General features: G+C 48.7%; 1 protein-coding gene across 1 annotated transcript; it reads left to right on the top strand.

The window, feature by feature from the left end:
• The first annotated feature begins 1,422 nt into the window (after positions 1-1,422).
• On the top strand, positions 1,423-4,030 carry LOC136496825 (uncharacterized). The gene is made up of 4 exons (XM_066492577.1): positions 1,423-1,838; positions 1,991-2,040; positions 2,723-2,846; positions 3,031-4,030. Exons 1-4 carry the CDS (start codon positions 1,646-1,648, stop codon positions 3,774-3,776), a joined length of 1,113 nt encoding a protein of 370 aa, XP_066348674.1. The 5' UTR covers positions 1,423-1,645; the 3' UTR covers positions 3,777-4,030.
• Positions 4,031-9,780: the final 5,750 nt, after the last annotated feature.

The raw sequence follows: 9,780 nt of genomic DNA on the forward strand, positions 1-9,780 counted from the left end.
AGCAACTTTAAGATAGATTAGGAATCAAGAGAAAAGACTATAATGCCCCTGACTGAACATCAATAGCTGTCCAGTTGCCGAGAGCCCGAGAGTCTTCCAAAATAATTAAGAGGTGTCGTAGTATTCAAAGAATATTAAATACTATTGTACTGTTGGGAGCTCTCAACTAGTCCAGCACCCAAAATCGGCATTGCCTTCTTTTTCCTCGAGTCTAGAACAACTTCGCATTCTTGACCCTCTTGACCTCTCCATGAGAGGTGACGCACAGCTGGCTTCGAGGTCCAATCAGGGGGCTCTGAGCCCCAATCACGCAGCCACGGATCACGCTGCCGCAGCCTTCGAGCTTGCCGCCCTACGAGCCTGTCGTCGTCACCTTCAAGCCTGCTGCTGCGGCCATGGCCATCTCCTTGCTCCATGACTGCGGGCTTGGGGATTGGGAAATTCGGAGGCAACATATGTGGAAGGGGATTGGGGAATTTGGGGGCAAGGGGCGTGAAAGAGAGAGACGAGAGGGGTTGTGATTAAATGTGATCGAGACTTCAAGGAGGAATAAATTGGGTCGATAGACAATCTATTCCGGAGACAAAAATTTTCTCTAGGAATTAATTCTTTTAGAGACAGAGAGAGTACACTCACAAATATACACGCATACTTAACACTTATTCTATTAGTAGAACATGTGGCCATTAACAGTTGAGGCATTAATGTGACTTTGTCGATTCCCAGATTTATTATCACAATCTCTCAGAAATGCTCATAGAAATTATGTGCGTGTAGACGATCATCCACATTTGAATATATTTCTCAAAATTAATATATTTCATCTTTTTTTCTAGCATACACTCTGAGGTAATACAAGCCTTGAAAAAGTCTATAGTTGACTTTTACGTATAAGAAGAACAATGGCAGGCAGCCAGGCATTGACAGCCCGGACAACCTAAACGAAAACGAAGCCGGCCGGGTATGCAGGCCGATTGGCAATGAGCACACACGCGTGCTAGCTGACCCAGCCCACAACTTTGACCAAGACCAAAAAAAATAAATAGAAATAGAAAAAACTAAAAATAGATTCAAAGCTGTCCAGATCATTCAAGCGCAGCTGTACCTACACATTTGTATAAAAAAAAAATGAAGACGGGGAACCCCGTGAGGATCTGTTACGTATTCGAGTCTCAGCGAGCTCACCTCCTCTTAGATTTATGTAACTTTTTGAATTATTCATCTAAATAAATTTATTTATATTTGCCCTCTTTACTTAAACTTATCTATTATGACATAGTGTTTTTCTCTTCGCAACACAGCAGAATCCGAGACGTTATGCTCGTGGTCCTCATGGTACGCTACACCCCTCCAGCCCTCCCTCTCAGCCTCAATTTCTTCGGGTCTTGTCGGCTCACCTGCTACGGCTAATATTCATAGACTGTTTATGGGAGCCACCGGGATTGTCGGCTCCTTTGCGCTACAGGTGTGGAACCGGAGCTAGGAGGAGGCCGGCCAAACTCGCGCCTTTATATGGAGCCGATTGCCTCGGCAGTAGCCAACGACGACCGACGTACGACGTCGTACACCCCTCCTCTCTCGGGCTCTTCCTTCCTGGCAATCTGTCGCAGCAAGCAAGCTACAGCGTCCATTAGTTGGCCCGGCAATGGCTGGGGTTCAGCTCCTTGCGCTGCTGAGCCTCGCGGTCGCGGCCTCCTCCCTGTCCCTGGGCGCACAGGCCACCACCGGGCCCGACGCGAGGAAGGTCGGCGTGTACGAGCTCAAGCTGGGGGATTTCTCCGTCAAGGTCACCAATTGGGGCGCCAGATTAATGTCCGTCGTCCTTCCCGACTCCAAAGGTTCGTCAGTGCAGTCCTCTCTTATTAGCTTCCTGCTGTCGCCTCTGCATATATATGCCTTGATGTGGTCATCGCCCTCGCCCCTTGTCGCTGCAATTCTCTCTTGGGCTCCCATCCCAGGCTAAAGTCCAGGCTCGTACGTGGTTTTGCAGGGAATTTGGCTGATGTCGTCCTGGGCAGAGACACCCTCGCTGAATACTTTGTAAGATCAGCAGAAGCCCTCCTCGATTTCTTTTCTAGCTAATCCAAGATCTTTCTTTCTCCTGCATAGCGAGTGTGTGTTGCATTTACCTTGCTTCTTTTCTTCTTCGTTTTTCACCCTGCCTGCCTGTATCAATTCGTCTACGAATTCCCACTTCTCTAGATTGACAGATTTTGCAGTAGTCACTCGCTCTCCAAACATAGTAACTTCATTTCTTTGCCAACTGTATACAATTCTCAATCATTCTACTCTCTCTTTCCTAAAGTTTTACAAGCCCAAGCACCACGGTCGGTCAAGAATTTGAAAACCAAGCATGAGCTAGAAGAATATTAGGCCACCAGCCAAACTTTTAGAAAAGAAAAGGGCAACTAGCTACAAGCTGGCAAGCTTTGGGATGGAAGGAAATTAATGAATATTACATTGTGATTTGTGCTGTACAGGATGGCCCTCCGTCGTTATCTTATTCCCCTAATTTAAAACTGACAAAGATCGTGCAGATACAGATCGATACTCGAGATCATGCCTTTTTTTCCCCGAGAAAAACAATACTCCAGATCATGCAAGTGTCGATACGCATCATGTGAATGGGCAAATGGCACACTGCTGAATTTCAACTTGGTCCTTAGTGTTTCCTTGTCTCACATCAAGGTTTTCCCCCTGCGTCTTGGCTCTTCCCACGTAGAACGACACTTCTTACTTCGGGCCGATCGCCGGCCGCGTAGCACAGCGGATATCGAGGGGCCGCTTCGTCCTCGACGGCAAAGTCTACCACCTGCAACGAAACGACGGCAAGAACACGATCCACGGTACGGTTCGCCTTCGCCTACACCCAGAGCGCCAGAGGATTGCTCTGTTCCAAAACAATCCCAACACCATGATCGATCGATGAGTCGCCTTCTGTGTCGATCGATCGGTCCTTGAGTTCCACTGCTATTCATGAGCGAGATCGATCATTCGTTCACCTGCAACTGTATCTGTTCGTTCACTCAGGCGGTGGCACAGCGTTCAGCAAAAGCGCCTGGACGGTGAAGGAGTACGTCGGCGGCGGCGACTCCCCGTACATCACCCTGTACTACCGCAGCTTCGACGGCGAGCAAGGCTTCCCGGGGAGCCTCGACACGTACGTGACGTACCGGGTGTCGAGCCCCTACACGCTGGGCGTGCACATGAACGCGACGGCGCTGGACAGGGCAACGCCGGTGAACCTGCTGCTGCACGCGTACTGGAACCTGGGCGGGCACGGGGAGGGCAGCGGCCGCGACGTGCTGGGCCACACGCTCCGGCTGCACGCGTCGCGGTACGCCGTGCTGGACGCGGAGCTCCTCCCTTCGTCAGGCCGCGTCGCGCCCGTCGCCGGCACGCCGCTGGACTTCCGGGCGCCCACGCCCATCGGCGCGCGCATCCGCCAGGTCACGGGCGGGAAGGTCGTCGGGTACGACGCTAACTACATCGTCGACGGGGAGCCGGGGAGCATGCGGCCCGTGGCGGAGGTCCGGGACGCCGCGTCCGGCAGGGCGCTGGAGCTGTGGGCGAACCAGGCGACCGTGCAGTTCTACACCGGAAACTGGCTCAACCACACCGAGGGGAAGGGCGGCGAGGTGTACAACCAGTACGCTGGGTTCACGCTGGAGACGATGGGGTACGTGGACGCCGTGAACCACCCCGAGTTCCCGTCGCAGACACTCAGGCCCGGCCAGGAGTACAAGCACGACATGGTCTTCAAGTTCTCGTTCTGATTAGGTTTGATGCGGCAAGCACAAGGGGAAATCCATTCGTTATTGGTGTTTGACATAGGCGAATAAGAGGGTTTGACGATGTTATTCTTTTATTACACGCTCATAAACCACACAAGCGCAGATGCGCTCACACGGACATAGTATATTCATGTAACACGGCTACATGTTTTACCATAAACACCTATCTGTACATGTACTATACCAATCAGGAATTTAATTTCATGAAAGAAGCCATAATTTAATTTCATCAAAGAAGCCAGCACATTGGACGCGAACCCTGAACATGGAGTCAAGTGATGTGGTTAGCACTGGTATGTTTTTTCTCAACTACGCAAAGATTTACATCATTGTAATTAAGGTAGAAGATTTTACTCATACAAACGACGCGCTTCTGTTGAACGTCTTAGGAGGTCTATAGTATTATAGCCGGAGGCTGGACCGTCGTAGCATACATAATCAAGTCCACCGGTAAAATTGACAATCTATAGGTAGTCTAACCAGAGATTGCTATCATGTCCGAATTACCTTGCCAGCCCAAAACGATCAACAAAACTATTAAAATACCAAAACCATTAAATCATAAGGAAATGATTCTTGGCGGCCAACTGTCAAGCAAAATTTTGCATGATAGAAGGGAAAATTTATATGTAGTACAAACCTAAAGGTAGGTGTATACTCTTTCAAAAAAAAGCATACTTCTGTTGTTTGGAAATTTTTGAAACAATGCATATCCATAGTGCACCCATATATATATGTATATTGTTTCGAAAGTTGATATTAAAATTCAATCTACAAAAAAAAAATGCAAAAATGACAAAATGCATGTGACAATGGTGAGTTCAAGGAAATGGTGGAAGCTACTAGTTGATTTAGTCCTCGTTTTTAACCTCCATCTATTTCGGGGAAAATTGCTAGAAGAAAAGCATGGTAGAATTAGAAGCCTATTACAAGACCATGAAGATGAGAATAAGCATGGCTTCTCCATCATGACTAATGCTTGGACATACATGAAAGATATGAAGAGATTGAGCATCATGAATATTTGCACACATTCCAGTGTGGGGAAAGCTTTATCTAGTCAAAGGATATGTCATATGTGTCACACACAAGTGAAGTCATATTTGAGTTGGTGAACAAAGCAGCTGGGGATGTAGGTTCAAACAATGTGGTGCGAGTAGTGACAGACAATGCTTCTAATAACATGGGAGAAAAAACATTGCTGCATGCTGAGAGGCCGAACATCTTTTGGATTTTCTTGTGCAACTCACACGGTAAAATGTGAAGACAAAGAAGGACAAGGATGCAACAACAGTGTTGACCATTCCTTTTTGGAAATCTATAGCACTTTTCATGAAGACCTTTGAGCCTTTTGTGAAACTTCTTCATTTGGCTTATGGAGATGCGATGCCATCTATGTATGATGAGCTAATAAAGGCAAAGAGGGATATCAAAGAGGCATTTGGCAATGTAGAGAAGAACCACAAAGAAGTCATGTCCATTGTTGATAAGAAAATAAAAAATAGGTGTTGTAACACGGCCTCGGCGGGTGGCGAAGGCCTCCGACGGCGGAGTGTCGCCAAGGCGTCTTCGACCGTCTTAAGGCGGAGATCTAGCGCTGACTAAAGGAACCTTCCTGGCTATGCTCGTAGGGCGCTACACGAGGCTCAACGAGCTTGTCGCAGATTCCGCCTGGGCCAGGCACAAACATCTCCGACCGCTCAGGCGGACGTCGCCCCATTTCGGCTGATGGGCATCTTCGGCGATGAGGGCGGAGGCCGCCCTACCCCTGAACTAATCAAACAAACAGTCTTGCCTAAGTGTGTGCAGGTACCTAAGCGCAGGCGCCCGTGGTCCGCACGAGCGCGCCAGCATGGCCCCCGCGCAGCCGGGCGGAGACCTACGGATGATGTCTCCGACCATACCGGCGGAGACCCGCGAAGGCAACGGCGCGCCCCTAAAGATGGAGGCCAGCGTTGGGAACCCAGGCCTCTAGGCCGAAGACCGAGGCACGGTGGGCCGGCCGCTTATGGAGGCCCGTTACTTGAAGACGGTGTGGCAGGATTGCCCCACAAACAAGAGACTAGTGGCAGAATATTCTGGGAATGTGCTGTAGCAGTTGAGAGGCATTGTAATAAATTCTGTCAAGAAGTAGTTGAGCTCTATAAATAGGAAACACTTGTAACTGTGCAAGGAAGGATGGTAGATGGATGAATGAGACCATAGCTTTCCGTGCCAGCTTCCTACACGCCCACCTGTCGTGCCTATCCCGAGCCTCCGCCCGAGGGCGACGCCGGACGGGCGGACGCCTCTGTCTTCCCCACGCTGTCTGAGGCCGCCAGTTAGAAAAACCACCACCAGAGCAGCAACGACCATGGGTCAGAGAGGAAGGCCTAGGCACACCACTCATAGCACCTATGCAACCTCGCCAGCAGAGGATGGCACCAGAGCAGATGCCCAGGGTCAACAACCGGAACCCCAACATCTAGAGATCCAAGATCCGGAGGCCTAGCCAAACTCAGGTACAACACTCGAGCAAGAACTGCAACAGCTACAAGCACAGTTGCAAAGAGCGCAACAAGAGAGGGACAGAATGGCAGTAGCATTCGTAGCTAATCAGCAAGCTACTCAAGCGTCAGCACAAGCAGCAGAAATAAGGCAGCAGTTGGCAGTCTTACATGCTGAGATGCTAAGTATGCAGCATGTAGTACCACCGTCAACCTCCGTAATCCCAGCCTCCGCAGCAACACCAACTGCAACCATGCCTCCGCCAGTGATCAGCCCAACCACAACGCCATCTCAGGTGATGCGGAGGCCTATCGATCCCAAGTCCCCACTCTCTGAAGGCATACAACAATCGCCATGGCCAACGACATACAAGCTAATCACACTACCAAAGTTCAACGGAAAGACAGACCCCCATCAGTTCATTATGAGTTACGAGGTAGTAGTAGCCTCCGCCGGTGGAGACAACGCCGTCCTGGTAAAGTCATTCGTTATTGCTGCTGAAGGCGACGTGTTGGCTTGGTATTCCATGCTCAAACCAAGCACGGTCTATTCTTGGGAAAATCTCCGGGACAAGATATTGGCAAACTTCAAGGGGCTAGCAGCACAGTCGCTGACATCAATAGATCTGTTCCAGTGCAAACAAATGCAGGGAGAGACACTACATGACTACTTCTAGAAATTCGTGCAACTAAAGGCGAAGGCACTAGATGTCCCAGAAGAGATCGCCATTGAAGCAGTGATCAAAGGCCTCCGAATCGGGCCGTTTGCAGCACACCTAGCAAGAAAGAAACCAACTTCCATACAGCAGTTGTATGACGAGTTCGAAAAGTACTGCAAATCAGACAATGACTTACGGAAAAGGCTAGAGGAGTAGGGTCAAAACAGACAGCAAAACAGCAGCAAAAACTCCCAGAAGAGCTATACAAACCAAAATGCATCAAATCAGAAACCAGTCCAGGGGCAGGTGCTCAGCATCGAGGGTCAACCTTACCCCGAACAAGGGCAACTGGCAGCGCCAGAGACCCAGACCAGGAACCAAGGTCGGCAAGGTTACCAAGGAAAAAACTAGAACAAAAACCACAACCAGAAACAACGCAGGCCATATTGCGTTTTTCACGGCGAAAGCGTAGGGCACAACACCAAAGATTGTCCGGAGACAAAAGAGACATAGGAAAGAATGAAGAACAAGCAAACTGCCCAACCTACGGCACAGCAGAGTGCAAGAGAGGTCAACAACACCTACACAACTAGCCACCAGCAGTACTGGCTGATGTACCCAGCGCTAAACGCAAACCAAATACATCCCTCCACACTGGCCTCCGCCTACTACCCAGAATTCCTATCGGCATGGCGGTCAGCACCCTCACAGCAGCCTCCGGTGGGCAACTATAGGTCGGAGGCAAGCCTGACCTACATAAACCCAAAACATCCCCACATAACCTACCTCGAAACAAACTAACCACCACAAAACCAACACTGGTTCGAGCATCCGCCGCAACAGCAACACATGCAGCAACTGCCTCCACCGCCACCTCACAACCAACCCCCAACACCAAAAAATGAGCCAAACCCAGAAAACCAAGTCAACCCTCATGGAGCACTGCCAACAATAGGCATGATACTGCCAATCGCCGGATGATCATCAATGGAGTTTCAAACAAAAAAACAGAAAAAGGATCACCTCCGCCAGGTAAACAATGTAGCAGTCCAAGGCCTAGCGAAATACACAGATTGGTCTAGAGTCCCAATCACATTCACAGAAGAAGATCTCTAGCTAGAGAGCTACCCTCACGCAGACGCAATGGTAATCAAGACCAACATAGCAGCATGGGAGATAAGCAAAGTACTGATCAACACTGGCAGTTCAGCAAATATCATCTTCACAAACACTTTTGACCTAATGAAGCTCAGCAGAAATCAACTACAACCCTCCGAATCCCCTTTAATAGGATTCGGAGGCAAGCAAATACAAGCACTAGGAAAAATCTCACTCCCAGTGTCGTTTGGAACCCAAGCAAATGCTAGAACCGAGTACATAACCTTCGACGTCGTCGATCTGTATTACCCATACAATGCCATCTTGGGCAGAGGATTCACAACCAAATTCAACGCAGCCCTGCATATGGCCTACCTGTGCATGAAAATACCAGCACTCCATGGTATTATCACAGTCTGAGGCAGCCAAAAAGAAGCAAGAAACATAGAAAAAGCTATCTATAGAGCCCAAAGAAACATCAATGCAGTCGAGTCGGCAGACAAAGAACAAGAGCCTCCGGATATGCCCAGAGGAAAAACAGATATGGCAGATCAAGAAGAGACAAAGCCGATCCCTCTAGAAAAGGAGTTACCAGATAGAAAAGTAACAATCAGCTCAGAATTGAGCAAGGTAGAGGAGGAAGAGCTCATGGAAACTCTAGTAAAAAACAAGGATATCTTCGCCTGGTTAGCCTCCGACCTCCAAGGAGTCAGCAGAGACATCATATAGCATGAACTGGATATCAATGAAAACATGAGAACAAGAAAGCAGAAATAGAGAAAAATGTCGGAGGACAGAATCCTGGCAGCAAAGGCGGAGGTGCAAAGATTGCTAGATGCAAAAGTGATCAGGGAAGTCAAGTACTCAGAATGGCTTGCAAACATAGTACTGGTACCAAAGAAGAATGGCAAAATGAGAATGTGCATAGATTTCACATACCTGAATAAAGCTTGCAAAAAAGATCCTTTCCTATTGCCAAGAATAGATGCCTCCGTCGACAAGGTAGCCAGATGCCAGAGGTTCTCTCTCCTCGACTGTTTCTCTAGGTATCACCAAATTTGGATGAAAAAAGAAGACGAAGACAAGATAAGTTTCACAACTCCATTCGGGACATATTGCTACACCAAAATGCCGGAAGGCCTCAAAAATGCCGGCGCAACCTTTGCCAGAATGACAAAGGAAGTTTTGGGCTCGCAACTAGATAGAAACATCATAGCCTACGTCGACAACATAGTGGTCATGAGCAAGAACAAGGATGATCATGTCTCCGACTTACAGGAGACCTTCACCAACCTTAGGACAACTAACCTCCGTCTCAACCCAGAAAAATGCATATTTGGAGTCACAAAAGGGAAGATGCTCGGATATATCATAAGCAGCGAAGACATCAAAGCGAACCCGAACAATGGCAGAGCCCAAAAACAAGAAAGAAGTGTAAAAGCTGATGGGAAGAATAGCAGCGCTCAACAGATTCATCTCAAAATCAGCAGAACGCAGCCTACCCTTCTTCCAAGCCCTGAGGGGCGGAGACAACTTCGAGTGGGGGTCCAAGCAGTCAGAAGCATTTCATAACTTGAAAGAGTATCTGGCAAGCTCACTGGTGGTCTCTGTCCTAGAATCTGAAAGCCACCTATTGATGTATGTGGCGGCCTCCGACCATGCAGTCAGCGTAGTCTTAGTTCACGAGCTAGAAAAAGAATCAGGCAAAACACAAAAGCCAGTTTATTTTATCTCAGAAGCACT

Source organism: Miscanthus floridulus, chromosome 12, assembly GCF_019320115.1.
Source record: "Miscanthus floridulus cultivar M001 chromosome 12, ASM1932011v1, whole genome shotgun sequence".
Classification (NCBI taxonomy): Eukaryota; Viridiplantae; Streptophyta; class Magnoliopsida; order Poales; family Poaceae; genus Miscanthus; species Miscanthus floridulus.